The sequence below is a fragment of the Pseudoliparis swirei genome, chromosome 14 (assembly GCF_029220125.1).
Source record: "Pseudoliparis swirei isolate HS2019 ecotype Mariana Trench chromosome 14, NWPU_hadal_v1, whole genome shotgun sequence".
Taxonomy (NCBI): domain Eukaryota; kingdom Metazoa; phylum Chordata; class Actinopteri; order Perciformes; family Liparidae; genus Pseudoliparis; species Pseudoliparis swirei.
The window spans coordinates 7316399-7334487 of record NC_079401.1 but is presented as its reverse complement, the minus strand read 5'-3'; the positions used below and the strand labels follow the sequence as shown (position 1 = coordinate 7334487).

General features: G+C 45.4%; 1 protein-coding gene and 1 long non-coding RNA gene across 3 annotated transcripts in view; both read left to right on the top strand.

Annotated features, from left to right (window-relative positions):
- The window catches only part of LOC130204392 (protein unc-80 homolog), a 41424-nt gene extending 35839 nt beyond the window's left edge, over positions 1-5585 (top strand). Inside the window, exons 55-63 of the mRNA XM_056431105.1 lie at positions 29-235; positions 307-491; positions 606-771; positions 897-1076; positions 1185-1332; positions 2711-2792; positions 3063-3159; positions 3666-3841; positions 3925-5585. Of these exons, the coding sequence (XP_056287080.1) occupies positions 29-235; positions 307-491; positions 606-771; positions 897-1076; positions 1185-1332; positions 2711-2792; positions 3063-3159; positions 3666-3841; positions 3925-4389 (1706 nt within the window). The 3' untranslated portion in view covers positions 4390-5585. The remainder of the gene's footprint in view (positions 1-28; positions 236-306; positions 492-605; positions 772-896; positions 1077-1184; positions 1333-2710; positions 2793-3062; positions 3160-3665; positions 3842-3924) is intronic.
- A 610-nt stretch (positions 5586-6195) lies between these two features.
- Positions 6196-18005, top strand: LOC130204584 (uncharacterized). Of its 2 annotated transcripts, none has more exons than XR_008833717.1 (10): positions 6196-6673; positions 6793-6849; positions 6976-7027; positions 7128-9330; positions 9529-9632; positions 10629-10695; positions 10814-10877; positions 14060-14163; positions 14240-14360; positions 17306-18005. It is a non-coding gene; the product is annotated as an uncharacterized LOC130204584 (long non-coding RNA). The 2 variants fall into 2 exon arrangements; XR_008833718.1 differs by having other exon boundaries at positions 9515-9632.
- The last annotated feature ends 84 nt before the right edge of the window (positions 18006-18089 follow it).

Sequence of the window (18089 nt, the reverse complement as noted above, 5' to 3'; positions counted from 1 at the left end):
AAACACCACTCCCCTACCCCCTTTGCAGATAGCCCCCACCTGGAGCCGCCGGAGATCTTCCTGCTCCTCCAGACGGTCATCAATATCCTGCTGCCGCCCCGGATCATCTCCACCTCCCGCACAAAGAACTTCATGCTGGACGCCTCCCCGGCTCACTGCTCCACGCCGGGCGACCCGGGGAAGGACCTGCGCAGAGAGGGACTAGCGGAGTCCACCAGCCAGGTCGCCTACCTGGGTACGAACGCAAGGCGGCAGCATTCCGGGGCCGGCGCTCGGCCCCTTCTCATCCCCTTCTCCCCTCCGCAGCGCTGAAGGTGGTGCTGGTTTGCTTTGAGCGCACGTTGGGAAACCAGTGGTACCGGCTGAATTTGCAGGTGAAGGAGATGGCGCAGAGGAAAGTGGGCGGCTTGGCCTTCTGGGACTTCATCGACTTCATCGTGCGAACCCGCATTCCCATCTTCGTCCTGCTGAGGCCCTTCATTCAGTGCAAGGTTTGGGGGCCTTTCTTTCTGTTCGGTGCATCTTTTCATTCCGGCTGCTCGTCTTCCTCACCGGTTCCGCGTGCATCCGTGTGTGTGTGTCCCCCCCCCCCCCCCCCCCCCTAGTTGTTGACGCAGCCCGCCGACTCCCAGGAGGAGATCACGGCGCGTCACCACATCGCCGACCAGCTGGAGCGGCGCTTCATCCCGAGGCCTCTCTGCAAGAGCTCCCTGTTTGCCGAGTTCAACAACGAACTCAAGATCCTCAAGGAGGCGGTGCACAGCGGCTCCGGTCAGACACCGACGGCAAACGACAACAAAAATACACCCGCCGTTATCAAAATCTGTGTATTTCGTCATCTTAAACCGATTTCTCGAAAATTGCCGACTCGGCCTTTCTGCCCGTGCGTCCGACAGCTTACCAGGGCAAGACGTCCATCAGCACGGTGGGCACCTCCACGTCGGCGTATCGCCTCAGTTTGGCCACGATGTCGCGCTCCAACACGGGCACCGGCACGGTGTGGGAGCAGGACAGCCAGCCGTCACGCCAACCCTCCCAGGACACGCTGAGCCGCACCGACGAGGACGACGAAGAGAGTCAGAGGCCTTCTCGTTTATTCTTTCGGGGTGGGGGGGGGGGGGGGGGGATGTCGGGTAGGAAGTTGAACCGAACTCACCGCATTCTGCCGTCTCCCCGTTTCCCAGACGACTCGGTGAGCGTTCCCAGCGTGGTGAGCGAGCACGAAGCCTTTCTGCCTCGCAGTTTAGCGCAGCGGCGTTTCTCCAGCCACGCCACCGGCTCCGCGGCCTCGCAGCCCGAGGTCCCGCGCGCCACCCTGCCGCCCAGCCACAGGTGACGTAGAACGACGCGCGCGCGCCGAGATATTCGAACTGCGTGAACACTCGAGTGTGCTTTCCCCCCCCCCCGTATTCACCGTACGCGCATCTGTCCGATTCAGATCTCGGCTGATTTATAAAATATGAATGAGAAGGGCCGAGCGGTCACATCCCACACGCCTCAGCCATTCTTTTCCGTGTATATCTCTGTTTTTGTTCCACAGTCTCACAGCAGAATTGTAAAGTGTAGCGAAGACTCTGTATCTTGGTAAGAATGTCGTAGTCTGCCCCCCCCTCCTCCCCTCCCCTCCCCCCCCCCGCCCGGGCTCAGGGACCTCTGGGGTTTGGCAACGGATCTTGACTACACTCCCTAAACTCCCGCTCTCCCCCTCCGCCTCCTCCCTTTTTACAGTGAACCCAATGTCCTAGATGAGTCCCAGGGCCTTCTGGAGGCGGGTAACCTCTCTAGGTACAGTGCCCCCCCCCCCTCTGTGTCTGTCCCGTTGGTGCGTCCTTGCGTCTGTCCGCCAGTGTGGGAGGGGCATCGCCTCGGGACGTGCGCCCTTCGACTGGCCGCCTCGCCGTTGATCACTCATCCACATCCAATCAAATCGCCTTGGCCCCGCCCACACCTCCCCTCACCCTCCACTTACCTGTCTCTATCTCTCTGTGTGTGGGTCCAGTGTCTCTGTGTCCCCTCCCCATCTTCCTTTTGAGCTCCACTCTGACCCTCATCCTCTCGGCTCATCTGCTGTGCTGTCTTAACCAGGCCCCTACCCCCTTAAAAACCGACTAAGAGGGCCCCCGGGGGCCAGGGAGCCTCTGTTCCATCTCTGTTCTCTGTGGGTCTTTACAGCTGCTGTGCCATCACTAAAGTCCGCCTCTCTCCCATCGGTGCCATGGTGTCTCATACTGTTTCCGTGTCTATCAGGCTTCTCGCTGATCAAATTGGGCGTCCTACTCCGGATACCAATCTGTAGGGGCAAGAGGGATCTGGGGTGGCAACTACAACATAAGCACACGCTTGTTTTCTTTGTCCCGTTTTGTCCAATTTTGCTTTTGAGAACTTTAAAATCTGATCCAAAATGTTTTTGTACTGTTTTTTGTTTTTTATATTTATGAGCGTTGCTACTCCAGCCCCGACTATCCCTTGTTGTGTTGTCAGTGTATGGATCATGGCGGCACTGTTTATCTTTCTGTCCTGTGATTGGGCGTCTCGTAACTTATGGTGTGTGTCGTGGTCTGAGTAGATGGAGCAGCAGTGACATCTTGCCGCGGTCGTAAACGAGCTCAGCTTGGGATGCGGTGGCCTTTTGGTTTCTTCACGTCGATGTATTTATGTGTCTCTTCCGTGTGTGTGTGTGTGTGTGTGTGTGTCTGATTGTGTGTACCAGGGTGGCCAGTGTGCAGAGTGAACCGGGCCAGCAGAACCTTCTGCTCCAGCCTCCTCTAGGAAGGAAGAGAGGCCTCAGACAGGTGTGGACATTAACTTGATCTTTCATTTTTAATTAAATGATGCATTTATATCCCCCTAAAAGGAAAACGGGAAGAATTATTGATTGAAATATGATTTCAGCTGCAACAACAACGGCAATAAAATGTAAAAAAGAAGGGGAGATTCAAATTGACTATGACATTTAAATGAATGGAATCAAGTTCCAACCTTAAAATATATCCGTGTAAAAATTTTTATCTGTAAATCTAATGAGTAAATAAGAGTTTGTATTGCCCTTTATTGCCCTGCAGCTGCGGCGCCCCCTGCTGTCCATCCCGAAGGGCGAACCCCGGAGTCGGTCCGGAGCGAGGCTGTCCAGGAGCATGCAGCCCAAGAACAAGCCGCTGGGTAACAGCACTCGAGCCTTTACGTGTGTGTGTGTCAATGTGTGTGTGTGTGTGTGTGTGTGTGTGTACTGACTGGATATTTTGGTGTAGAATTTTAAATTATAATGTGTGCTACAGATAAGGTGTTTGACGTGAACTGCCCCCCCCCCCCCCACACCCCGCAAACCTCCCGTCTGTGTTCCGATGTGGCCACCGCACTGACTCTTCTCACTCTGCTCTGTCTCACGCCTTGTGTTTTCGAAAAATAAAGACACATTGTTGGACTGTGAAGGTGAGACACAAACCCTTAACCCCTTCCCCTCTCCGCCCTGCAACGGCCCCGCCCACTTTATAATAACAACATCTGTAAATCTGCAACCTCACCCAATAGGGCGCTCTGCATGTCTGTCTTGCATCCCCCCCCGGTCCCCTGCCTCCCCCCCCCTCTCTGTTCCATCCCTCCCTGTGTTGTTGGCTGCTGCTGTTTTCTCTTGCTCTGACCACGTGCGCTCGCATGTGTGCCCACAGCGCTCGGAGACCAGAAGAGGTCAGTGACCTTTACAGAGACTCAAGGGCCGCAGACTCCCAGCGCGTTGAACCCTCCGGCCGAGGGCAGGAGGCCCGGTGTTGCCCCGAGCCTCGGAGTGCCCCCCGTCTCCTTGGCGACGGTGATTGCCGACTTGCACAGCCCTGCTAAGGCTCAGGTAGGACCAGCAGAGACGGGATGGGGCGGGGGGGGCATTACAAAAGTCCTCTCTATTACATGGTGACGCGTGTATCCCCCCAGGTTCCGAGCAGCAGCAGCAAGGACAGGCGGGAGCAGTGGGGCCTCCGCAGCAGCCTCTCCCCTCCCCCCTCCCTCTCCCGCCCCTCCACCCCGACGCCCCCATCCCGAACCTGCTCCCCGCTGCGCCTCTCCCGCAACTGCTCCCCTCTCCCGCTGTCCCGCACCTCCTCTCCTGTCCCTCCGCCGCTCCCGGTGCTGGGCACGGCGCCGGCCCCCGGCCCGCCTCTGCCTCCGCCTCTGCCGCCGCTTCTCCTGCCGGCGCTGCCGCCGGCCCGGATCCGAGAGAGCCCCGGGGACGAAGACACCGCGCGGCTGCTGCCGCGCAGCGGCTCGCTGCTGCAGCTCAGCGAGGACGAGGGCACGGAGAACCCCCTCCTCACCCCGCTGCTGGCCCACCCCTCCCCCCGCCGGCGGCCCCTGCCCTTCTCCCCGGTCGACCTGGACCTGGACGAGTCCCACGTCTGAGGGGGACCGACGGGCGCCAAATGCCACGCAAAAATACCCGCAGGGTCCGGATAACAGGGAGGCTGCGAACACGTCACGAGGGATTTGATTGGCCGAAGGTCTCAAAGGGAGGAGAAGCATCTTCTGCTCTCTCAGCCGTCGACTCGTTTTCTATCCCGGCTGTAGGACCGGATCGTAAAAAGCCATTTTTGTTTTTCTCCTAAAAGTACAACACTCTCCCCTCCCTCCCTCTGTGGGTCTCTTCTTTCATCTTCTCAGTGTTGAATATAACCTTCTTGTCCTCTGTCTGTTCCTCTGGCTACACACTCTGCAGGTTGAATGTACACTTTATCAGCAATACCTTCCTCATGCTGTATTTTGAAGACGAAAGGTTTATTTTTTTTATTTAATTTTGGATGAATGCTCACTTGTAAAAGAAAAATCATATTTAAAGAATTGGTATTTAACAAATGAATGCTGTAGATTAGAATATCTATATTGCGGAGAGCTATATAATAATAAGAAAAGGAGAAGTTGTATTCTGTACAGTTTATTCTAAAGCGCCTTTATATGTAAGGGAAAAGGTGATATACAGTAAATATTCAATATAGTATATGGATTTTAAACATGTAATGATATATAAGACATGAGTTTTTTGTCAGTCCTGTCTCATTGTAATCATAACGTGGATCTGTGTGACTCTGCAGTGTGTGTGTGTGTGTGTTGTGCTGCTCGCTGTCTCAGCAGAATATTTAATATGTGACCAAAGACGGTGTTTTTGTGTTTGTCAGCTTAGAAAATATACATTTCTAGAAAACAACCGGATAACCATTTACAGAAGCCTCAGTCACTCGTCCTGATGTTGCAGTGCTTTGCGTGCGTGTGTGTCCGTGGCCTCGTTATTCCACGCCTTAACGGAGAAATATGGAAAAGAAAACAAACTCATACCTCTGAAATGTCCTCTCTGTATTGTATTGTTCGTGGATGTTCAAAAACATTAGTATTTATTTTTCTGTGCGAAACGTGCCGTTTTGACACCGCTTCACCAAATGTAGTGCTGGCGTTACATCCTATAATACTGGATGATCATGTGCCATAAGCTCGAGGTGGTTTACTATGCAGCGGGTGTAGAGAGGAGGGGATGCCGCCTCGGTGAAGGGGTCTGATATCACAACAAATACTCAGTGTATTCTTAATAAAAACACACATTACTTGTCTGTTTCTACCTCATTTAAGACCTGAAATGTTTGACGTTACCCCAAAGGAGATGTATAGAGGAGATGTATATATAATATATATAACATTATATATATGTAATATTATATATTTATATATATAGTGCTGTAATGAACATTATTAGATTTCAGAGTGGGAATGTCCTTAAAACATTGTAATCCATTTAATTGTATATATATATATATATACACACACACACTTTAAGTAAAGTAAAGAATGTGAATGTGAATTATTCTACTCTCCCTGTTTGCCAACTATTTCCAATGAAAAGGTAAAAGAACATCAGAATGAATAAATAAGTTCAACAATAATTGTGTAAAAGTGAAAACACATGAACCAGAATTTAGGACGAACAACACTTCCTACAACCAAAGTAAATTATAAATCCATAGTTTTACTTGAATAAACACAGCAACGCATGGCTTCACTTCCCCCCTCCCGCTTCCTTCAGTTGGTATGTCCCGGACCTATAAATCGGTCGTCATGAACCCTGGGAACTATTTTGCCAGAACGCCATGAGAAGAGGAGGCCTGTTCCAGAGATCCCTGGGAGGAAGACACCTGAACAGATAAGTTGTTGCAATATACACACACACACACACACACACACACTGTATGTCTGCAGCCACATGACTATGTTTAATGCACAATGGGACACTCCCTGCATTTTCTAATTCTTGGCAGGGGGATGAACCACTATGTGTTGGTGTAGCCATGTGCTCAGACATGCACTCTACAACCATACATCCAGACACGGTTCCTTTATATATTGTCTGTCACTGTTTTATGTTTTATGTTGTATTGTATAAACTTTGTGTGACGTGCTGCTGCTGCTGTCTTGGCCAGGACACTCTTGTAAAGGAGATTTTTAATCTCAATGAGGCATTTCCTGGTTAAATAAATAAAATAAATAAAAATAAAATAAATAAATTTACCCCACCACTCACACACCATCTATATTCTATGTCCCTGGATCACAGACGGTATGCAGCTGTTGGTCTGGAACTCGCCGATGGACGTCGAGCTGACTCAACGTGGCGGTGAGAGCGTCGAGACTCTGCGCGACAAAGGTAGCTACTGCAGGATGAATGATGACATAATGTGCAATACGTTTCTTGTTCCATATTATGCCTAATATTCTCACTAACGTTATGGTGCATGTTTGAGTGATTATTTGTTCTCTCCCCAGGTGCAGAAGATCCTGAAAGGGAAACATTTCAAAGCTGAAGCTCAACAACACAGTCAGGTAGTTTAGAAAAGCTGACATGCTACATTTTGTGACTGTTTTTCTTGAACAATGAAAATAAAGGTTTATTATATACAATGTATCGTCAGCCTAAATGAATAAACGCCAACTCGTATTAATACACAGTCCAAGGAGGTGGAGTAGCAGCCACCTCATGAGACCAGGAAAGCTCATCAAGGTAAGGCTGCCATACAGGAAACACGACGAGCTATATCAAACCACATTCTTGTTTTGTTTTTTAAAAGATGTTTTCTCAAACTTTTTCCTTCTTCCGTCAGAGACGGGGACCAGCATCCTGATGGAATCGCAGACAGCCATACCTGCTTGCAGTGGGAACTCAGAGGAATGTGATTCCGTCAAACATGCATTTTTTTTTATGTTTCATTTGTAAGAGCTCCCAGACAAATGCTAATTTAGTTGTATGTATTAAAATTAGGGCTGTCAATCGATTAAAACAAATTAACTGATAAATTGCGATTAATCAATCGCGATTAAAAGTTGTTTCCTTCTTTTTAAAGACCAAACTTCACACAGCTGTGTTTTCAAAGAGGCTCCTACCTATAAAGTGCCAGCGAGGTATTTAATATCGTGGATGACAAATTGTTTCTTCAGTGAAACATCAGATTACTAAAAAAAAAGTATATTGAGACCCCATTGGTCCTGTCATCTTTAACACTGAACAACAGCAGAACCAGTGGCCTTGGTAACTGACTGACATTCAAATATGTCATGTTAACCCTCTGGAGGCTGGGCTCATTTTATAAATTTTACAAAAAAATTAAATTCACCGTTTAAAGTATTTTGCATGTGACACAGGCTACCCACGTGTTATACATCGAACAATCTCAGCTCTGTAATAAGGCTCATTGTTCTCTGACTGACAGGCTGCTAAGTGAGGTCCTTTGTGATTTACTGAGTGTTCATTGGTTGTTTTTTTTCCCCCGAAATGTTGACTGACAAATCACGGTGACTGTTTCGTGTGACGAGTTCTTTCCGCGCCGCTTCCCCCGACACGTCGTTCCTCTGTGTATCAGAGGGGGAGACGGGAGGAGCAGGAGGAAACCCGACTGATTCATCCACGAGTTTAAACTGATTTCTGCTCCTTATTTTCGCAGAGAAATAATTGTTTTAAAAACTTCAACGAACACCGGAAGTAAACAAAGTTGCGTTAACGCGCCCAAATTAATCGCATAGATTAACACGTTAACGCTGACAGCCCTAATTAAAATTCATTGTGACTTATTTTTGACATACTATGACTTATTTTCACATGCTATACTACAACTTTAATTTCGACATACTATGACTTTGTCACATTTTGGTATACTATACAATGACTTATTTTCGCATATTTTGGCATGCTATACTATGACTTTTACATATTTTGGCATGCTATACTATGACCTTTATTTTGGCATACTATACTAATATAGAAAAATGCCCGTCTCAGTTCCTGGTGAGTGTTCTCCCCTCCCTCTTTGTTTTCCCTTCAGGTGCCATCACTTGCCACCTGTACAGGCCAATCCGACCGCACTTGGGTTCCAGAGGGCCAGTCGGCCAGTCGGCCAATCGGCTGAGTGTTTTCAAAGTTCAGGGGTGGCTTTGGCTTGTGTAATGTTTACACTGATACTGCTAGGTGTGCAGGTTTGCGGTGAGAGGTTAAGGACAGTCGGTGAGTTTAGGGTAAATAGTTAAACTGTACAGTCAGCATTTCTAAATAGTTGACTGACATTCGCTTTAGATCCTGCAGAAACAAATTAAGGTAAAAAAAAAAAGGCCATGGCAATATAACCAAAAGGCAGCTGAGTCAGCTCGATGTGGTGAGTTACAGCTGCACACCGTCTGATCCAGGGACCTAGAAAATAGATGGTGTGAGTAAAGGAACCGTTGTATGACTTTGGGTACTTGGAGAAGCGCTGTATAAGATTATTATCAAGCAGACTTACTGTTGAACACCAACTGGGGGAAGTGAAGCCATGTGTTTGTTGTAGGAAGTATACATGTGGCTGGAACAGCTCGACATATGTAAAAGTCATAGTATGCCAGAATATGTACAAATAAAGGTCATAGTAAGGTCAAATTAAAGTCATCGCATATTTTGGCATACCTCTGTTCTCCCACTTTAAGCAGTCCAACCATGGCAAGTGTTTTTGCCTTATCAACTTGTTCCATACTGTTGCACCCAATTAAGAGATTGCCATCTCCCAAGACCCTTGCATACTTCACTTGTCCCAATTGTGCTCTAATTACTTTGGTAAGTTTTAATGGATCAAATTTCTTAACTCCTCCTTGTATCACTACATTCAGTAGTTGTGTCTTTGGTTCTCCAAATTCTCCCTCCCACCTTGCTCCAGCCATCCTGACTGAAGAGTAAAAGTCTGACTAAGCCGCACCAGAAAACTTCCAAAAGCAGTTCCCTCCGCTATAGCTCTTTTTATACCCCTGGTGACTAATTGGACCGGACCAATACCATCTATAGAGGTGAGTTTATCTATCGCAAAATGTACGCTAATATATTTACACGCTTTTACTAACCCCCAAAATATCTATATTAATTTACAGCCACATTTAGACTTCCTATAACTAAAGTAAATTATAAATCCATAGTTTTACTTTAATAAACACAGCAACACATGTCTTCACTTCCCCCTACTGATTCCTTCAGTTGGTATTTCCCAGACCTATAAAGTGGTGGTCATGGACACTGGGAAGTCATTTGCCAGATCACCCCGGGGAGAGGAGACCTGTTCCAGAGATCTCTGGGAGGAAGACACCTGTAACAGGTAAGTTGTTGCAATATACACACACTGTATGTCTGCAGCCACAATCCCTGCATTTTTTGTTTATTAGCAGAAGGCTAATTGCTAGTGATGGTGAGATGAAGCCTCATGAGGCATCGAACCACTTCAGCCAATTGGTTCAAGAAAGGGTTCATTTCTCGAAGCTTCATGTGCTCACGAAACCCCCTAGTGGCCAAGTGTGTAATCACAGGCAGCTGTATCTGAACCACATCATGTGATGCATTGAATTTTTGTGTCTGTTATGGCTGTTGGGAATGACTATGAATTACAAAAATGTATGACCAAATCATTTCTGTACATAAATTATCACATATGTGCATAATCAAATATTTTTTGAATGTATTCTGTGTGTGTAAATGTTCCTAAAATGGTAGTATCATATGATATGGCAGGTTGTGTAATGTTATTATGTCACTTTAGGAGAATGGCATGGGCTTAAGCAGGCAGAGGACAGTGAACGTGTGTGTGTGTAACTAGGAAGAGGGGACTGAATATGCTTGTGTGACTTGGACAGTGATGTACAGGACAGGGGACATTTTATTCATTTTTATTCAGAAATTACAGTTTCTCAACAGTTCCATCTTATCACCTCTCCTTCTCTCCTAACCAACAACCCACATTTTGAATGGAGCCTGAGGGGTTTATATTGCTGTCAAACCTCCCGGCAAAATCTGAACCACTTCCAGAAGCAGTCACGTGGAACAGCCGGGTGTCATCATTTGTGGCTCCTCCCCTAAATGAAGCAAGCCTCGATACTCGCTTCGAGGAAACGCCCCCTCCATTACTCGACACACGCTTCGAAGCGTCGGCACATCTCGTAACAACACTACTAATTGCCATTAGCAATGGCCCACTATGTGCGGTTCCTTTACCATCTGGTGTGCAGCTGTAAGAGTCGCGTCGAGACTCCGGTGCTCGACGGTAACTACTGGCTTTTGGTTATATTTCCAAGGCGTTTTTTTTTTTTTGTGTCTGCAGGATCTAAAGAGCGGGAGCGCGCTGTTACATTCAACCCCATGTATTAATTTACACTTCCCTGGACCAGGTAAGTTGTTGCAATATGTTTTACGTAGTCACAATCCCTGCAGGGGGACATACATCAGGTAACTTGCTGATGCCCCCTGCGGGTCAATGGTAACTACTGCAGCCTTCTGTTTCTGCAGGATCTAAAGTGGAGCTGTTACAGCCACATTTCCTGGAGCTATAAGTCGGTGGTCCCGGTTAACAGTAAGTTCAAGATTCAAGATTCAAGATTCAAGATGTTTTATTTGTCACATACACACACAGGGTGTGCAGTGAAATGAAAGTGGCAATGCTCAGCAGGAATGTGCAAGGGCAACAAGTACACACTATTTACAAATAAAAAACAACACAATATTTACAGTAAGTGTGTGTGTGTGTGTGTGTGTGTGCCTAAGAGGGGCAGTTGTGTGGGTCTATGTGGGGGTCCTGGTGAGGTCGGAGTTCACAATCCTGATGGCCTGAGGAAAGAAACTCCGTCTCAGTCTCTCTGTTCTTGCAGCGTGACTACGGAGGCGCCTGCCTGACCGCAGCAGCTGAAACAGTCTGTTGTTGGGGTGGTGAGGATCCTTCATGATCCTGCCGGCTCTGGTTCTGCACCTCCTGGTGTACAAGTCCTGCAGGGTGGGAGTGTAGTTCAATAGTGCGCTCAGCCGAACGCACTACTCTCTGCAGAGCCTTCCTGTCCTGAGCGGAGCAGTTGCCAAACCAGGCTGTGATGCTTCCTGTCAGGACGCTCTACAGCTCCAGAGTAGAAGGACTGAAGGATCCTCTGGGAAACTTTAAATTTCCTCAGCTGCCTGAGGTGGTAGAGGCGCTGCCTTGCCTTTCTCACCAGAGTGTCTGTGTTTGTTGACCATGTCAGATCCTCGGTGATGTGGACTCCAGGTATTTATACCGCTCACCCTCTCCACAGTAGTCCCGTTAATCCCCAGTGGTGAGTACGTCCTCTGTTGTTGTACCTTCCTAAAGTCCACAATCAGCTCCTTAGTTTTGGTGACATTCATGATGAGGCTGTTGTCCTGGCACCAGAGTGACAGATCAGCAACTTCCTCCAGGTAGGCCTTCTCCGTTGTCGGAGATCAGGCCCACCACCACTGTGTCATCCGCAAACTTGATGATGGTATTGAGTTGAACCTGGCCACACAGTCATGTGTGTACAGGAGTACAGTAGGGGCTGAGGACGCAACCCTGGGGATCCTGTGTTCAGGGTGAGGATTTGGAGGTGTCTGCCCACCCTGACCACCTGTGGCCTGGCGGTCAGGAAGTCCAGGATCCAAGCACACAGGGGTGTTCAGTCCCAGCTCAATCAGCTTGCCGCCAGTCTGGAGGGGACTATGGTGTTGAAAGCTGAACTATAATCAATGAACAGTAGTCTCACATAGCCCCCTCTGGCTGTCCAGATGAGAGAGTGTGTGCAGTACCTGGGAGACAGCATCATCCGTGGATCTGTTTGGGCGATAAGCAAACTGCAGCGGTCCATGGAGGAAGGGAGGAAGGCGCAGATGTAGTCCTTTATCAGCCTCTCAGCATTTCATGACCACCGAGGTGAGGGCCACCGTCGGTAGTCATTCATACATGCTGGAGAAGCATTCTTGGGCACAGGGACAATAGTGGATCTCTTGAAGCAGGCGGGACCACGGACTCAGCCAGGAGAGGTTGAATATTGTGGTGAACACTGGAGCTAGCTGGTTAGCACAGGTCTTCAGTACTCGCCCAGATATGCCATCTGGACCTGCAGCTTTCCTGGTGTTCACCCTCAACAGAGCCCTCCTCACACTGTGCTCGGTCACAGAGAGTGTGTGTTCATCCCAGCGTAGAACTCACCTCGGCTACGCTAACGGTGTTGTTGCTAGCCTCAAACCGTGCATAAAATGAGTTCAGGTCGTCCGCTAGGGATGCGTCGGCACTCACCATTGCGCGGGGTCTGCTCTGGTAGTTTGTGATAGTCCGTAGCCCCTGCCATAGGCGCCTGGTGTCGCTGCTCCATCTGTGATTCCACTCTGTCTCGGTACCTCCTTTTGGCGTCCTTCACCGCCCTCCTCAGTCCATAGACCGCTGCCTTGTACTCGTCCATGTTGCCGGATACAAGACCGGAGTTATAGGCAGCAGTACGGGCGTTCACAGCTTCACGGATGGATCTATCAACCCACGGCTTTTGATTAGGAAAGACCCTAACTTTTACCGTGGGGACGATGGTGTCCGCTAAGCGTTGCTATGAGGCTCATTGCTACTTCCGCCAAGAACTCGCTGACGTCACTGGAACTGGATTGGATCATGTCCCAGTCAACGATACTCAGAGCGTCCTGTAGCTCAGCCTCTGATTGGTCAGACCACCGCACGTTCCTCGTCACTACCGCTTCCCCGCGATCCTTTGTTTATACTCCGAAGCAGAAAAATGGCGGCATGGTCTGATTTCCCTAACGGAGGGAGAGACAGCCTTGTAGCCTCTCTTGAATGGCGATAGCAGTGGTCCAACGTTCTTCCTCTGGTAGCACACGTAATGTGCTGGTGAAAGTTCGCATGACTTTTTTAGGTTTGCCTTGTTAAAGTCCCCAGCCACCACCACAGCCGCGTCGGATACTTGTTCTGATGCCGACATAACACATCATGTAGGTCCGATAGTGCTACGTCGGTGTCCGCTTGTGGTGGAATGTAGACGGCTGTGGTGATGACCGAGCTGAACTCCCGGGGAAGGTAGAATGGACGGCATGAGATCGTCAGATGTTCCAGGTTCGGCGAGCAGGAACGAGAAAGAGTCTTAATGTTCTTGGGGTCGCACCACATGTTGTTTGTCATGAAGCAGACCCCTCCACCCTTAGATTTACCAGACTCTTCCGTTCTGTCTGCACGGAAAACAGAGAAGGACTCGGTTGGACATATGACTCGATCCGGCACCAGCGGGGTCAGCCAAAAGATGTTACAATCCCGCATGTCCCGTTGGAATCTGATCCTTGCCCTAAAATCATCCATCTTATTTTCCAGAGACTGGACGTTAGCAAGAAGGATGCTGGGCAAAGGTGGACGGTGGGCTTGAACTCTCAGTCTGTTCCGAATTCCGCTCCGTTTCCCTCGATGTTTTCGTCGTCTCCCCGTAGTAGCGGCTCCACTGCTGTTGTTGTGGTTCGCTCGTACGATCTCTGCCGGCCACGCTGGATCGATGGAAAAAGTGGACAAAAACCTTTGTTTTGCGCAAAAGTTTATGTCCAAAAGTGTCGATGTGTTTGTGGCAAAGAAAATATTAAAAATAAACACAAAAACTAAAAGAGCGCACAATCTCCGCGGAGCTGCCGCGACGGCGACTGGACACAGCCGCGCCATCTTCAATCTGTCTGCTGTTCTATATCTTTTCCATAAGTGTGTTTTTACTAACACTATTTATTTTCTAGGTACCTGGATCACAGATGGTGTGCCGCTTGCTGATGGACATCGAGCTGATTTTTGGTTTCCAAGTAATTTGTTTTTGCAGGATCTAAACTATTTTTGATTTAATGTAAGTAGAAATGCATAGTTTGATTGTGAATAAAGTTGTCTGTTATGTATATCGTTGTATCTTTGTTTTTTGGCAGGTGAGAGACTAGGAGTCTCACTTGTAGAAAGTATTGTTTCACGGGTGAGCACACTCTCAGCCCCCGTCAACAACTCATCTCGGCTCGTGCCTCGCTCAGCGGTGATGCGCGCACAACACAGGTGAGCACACCTCAGTGTTAAATTAAGCTTAGGGCACCAACATGGCTAGCGGCACTAGTCCCGCCCCCCTGAAGCTGTAAACCTAGGGGAAACACTGAACTCGATTACTATTGATCAAAACAGAACGAGGGTTCGGCTGTAGCCTACTTGAAACATACTATTGAGAACATATTCGCTGATATGCACGTGATGAACACAGTTTTTATTATTTTTATTTTTTCCATCGCAGACTTTTTTTTGCCTTAGGTGCTTGGGATTTGTCATAGGCGCGCGCCCAAATTTTCTCTATGCAGGAAAAACCCTGATAGCATGCCAAAATATGTCAAAATAAAGGTCATAGTATAGCATGCCAAAATATGTCAAAATAAAGGTCATTGTATAGTATGCCAAAAACTGTCAAAATAAAGGTCATAGTATAGCATGCCCAAATATGTAAAAATAAAGGTCATTGTATAGTATGCGAAAATATGTCAAAATAAAAGTCATAGTATGTCAAAATATAGGTCAAGTATAGCATGCCAAAATAAAGGTCATAGTATAGCATGCCAAAATAAAAGTCATAGTATAGGTCAAGTATAGCATGCCAAAATATAAAAGTCATAGTATAGGATGTCAAAATAAAGGTCATTGTATAGTATAGGTCAAGTATAGCATGTCAAAATATAAGTCATAGTATGCGTCATGTATAGCATGTCAAAATGAAAGTCATAGTATTTCAAAATAAAGGTTAAGTATAGCATGCCAAAATAAAAAGTCATACTATAGCATGTCAAAATATAAAAGTCATAGTATAGTATGGCAAAATATAAAAGTCATACTATAGGTTGTCAAAATAAAGGTCATAGTATAGCATGCCAAAATAAAAGTCATAGTATAGGTCGTCAAAAGAAAGGTCATGTATAGCATGCCAAAATAAAGGTCATAGTATAGTATAGGTCAAGTATAGCATGCCAAAATAAAGGTCATAGTACAGGTCAAGTATAGCATGCCAAAATATAAAAGTCATAGTATAGGATGCCAAAATAAAGGTCATAGTATTTCAAAATATGTGTCATTGTATAGTATAGGTCAAGTATAGCATGTCAAAATAAAGGTCATAGTACAGGTCAAGTATAGCATGCCAAAATATAAAAGTCATAGTATAGCATGCCAAAATATAAGTCATAGTATGCCAAAATAAAAGTCATAGTAAAGGTCAAGTATAAAAGTCATAGCATGCCAAAATATAAAAGTCATAGGTCAAGTATAGCATGTCAAAATAAAGGTAATAGTATTTCAAAATATGTGTCATTGTATAGTATAGGTCAAGTATAGCATGCCAAAATATAAGTCATAGTATGTCAAAATAAAGGTCATTGTATAGCATGTCAAAATAAAGGTCAAGTATAGCATGCCAAAATATAAAAGTCATAGTATAGGTCAAGTATAGCATACCAAAATATAAGTCATAGTATGTCAAAATAAAGGTCATTGTATGTCAAAATAAAGGTCAAGTATAGCATGCCAAAATGTAAAAGTCATAGTATTTCAAAATATGTGTCATTGTATAGTATAGGTCAATTATAGCATGCCAAAATATAAGTCATAGTATTTCAAAATAAAGGTCAAGTATAGCATGCATGACCTGCTATATTATGACTTTTATTTTGTGACATATTTTGGCATGCATGACCTGCTATACTATGACTTTTATTTTGAGACATATTTTGGCATGCATGACCTGCTATACTATGATCTTTATTTTGTGACGCTATACTATACAAAGACTTTTATTTTGTGATATATTTTGGCATGCTAAATTCTGACTTTTATTTTGACATGCTAAACTGTGACTTTTATTTTGAGACACATTTTGGTATGCATGACCTGCTATACAATGATTTTTATTTTGTGACATATTTTGGCATGCATGACCTGCTATACTATGACTTTTATTTGGAGACACATTTTGGCATGCTATACAATGACCTTTATTTTGACATGCTAAACTGTGACTTTTATTTGGAGACATATTTTGGCATGCTAAACTCTGACTTTTATTTTGAGACACATGACCTGCTATACTGTGACTTTTATTTGGAGACACATTTTGGCATGCTAAACATTTTATTATGAGACACGTTTGACCTGCTATACTGTGACACATATTTTGGTATGCTATACCTTTTGTTATGAGACACATTTCGGTATGCTGAACCTTTTGTTATGAGACACATTTTGGCATGCATGACCTGCTATACCTTTTGTTATGAGACACATTTTGGCATGCTAAACTATGACTTTTATTGTGAGACATATTTTGGCATGCATGACCTGCGAATTTTATTATGAGACATATATTGGCATGCTATATTCTGACACACATGACTTGCATCTAGTGACATATTTTGGAACTCTGACCTAATATGACTTTTATTTTGAGACGCCATATCTTGAACTCTGACATGCCATACAATGACTTGCTATAGTATGACTTTTATTTGGAGAGATATTTTGAATTGCTATACCTTTTATTATGAGAGATCTGCGACATATTTTTTAATTACAACATCTGGTGCTTTCCTAGATCTATAAAGTGGTGGGCTCTACACACATGACTAAGTCATTTATATTGATGGGTTTGTAGAGGTGTAGTGATTCAAATGATCAATTCATTGGATGTTATGTACAAAAGAGGCATTGTTACATGTAGATCATTCAACACTTTATCTTATGGAGGGTTTAACCTTGTTGCTATAATTAAAGTAAATTAGAAATTCATTGATCAGATGGTATTGTTTGTATGGACGGTAATATGTGGTTTTTTTTACTCAATGTTGCTAAAGAGTGGGAGGTGAATGTGGAGTTGTAATCCCAGCTTCATATGTATTCTTCCTATAGTTGTTGCAATACACATAGTATGTTTGCTTAATAATGCTATAACAACTGTTGATTTGTTTTTGCAGGATCTCTACTTGGTGTTTCCTGGATGAAAGGCAAAATAAGTCTCATGTAATCCACACTTCTCTGGGTCATTGAATTCTATGTATAGTTGTAAAAGGAGTGTTAGTTGATTCACTGGGTCAACAGGCCCAGAACTTATCTTAGGAGTTTTGGCGCAGTTACACTTAAATCATAGATTTTTTTAGCAGGGGGGGGGTTAATGGTAAGAGTTGTGATGTTATGTTTTAATTTCTGCTTACTAGTAGGGTCAATGTGTTTAGAAATGTTATATATAGAGGTTAGTTTATCTATTGTATGCTAATATATTTGTTATAGTAAATTGCAATTTAATTTTAATAAATGTTTTATTGATTCCTAGACCTATAAAGTGGTGGTGGATGACATGTGTTGTAATATATAAATGAATAATTGTTTGATTTAGTAGTGGTAGAAGGGGTGTGTTAATAATCATTTTAATAGTTTTTGAAGATGCTTTACAGTTCAGAGTGCAGTAGTGATATTGGTAGCCACAGATTGATGGAAGACAATCTGTGGTTATGGGTGCTTTGATCACCACTCATATGAATTGGGGTGAGGTTGTTGTGTGTCTATGTAGGTTTTGTAAAAATTTTTTTTTTTTTTTGACAGGTGTGTTATTTGGTGGAGTAGAGATTGTATGTTTATATAAAGTCAGAAATTGGCTTAAGTGTATACTTTGCAGGAGGTGAATGTAATTCATGTCAATAAAGTTTCTTGTGCAAAACTTTTATTTGTTCACTTAATGCTTTATGACAAGCTCATTGTGTA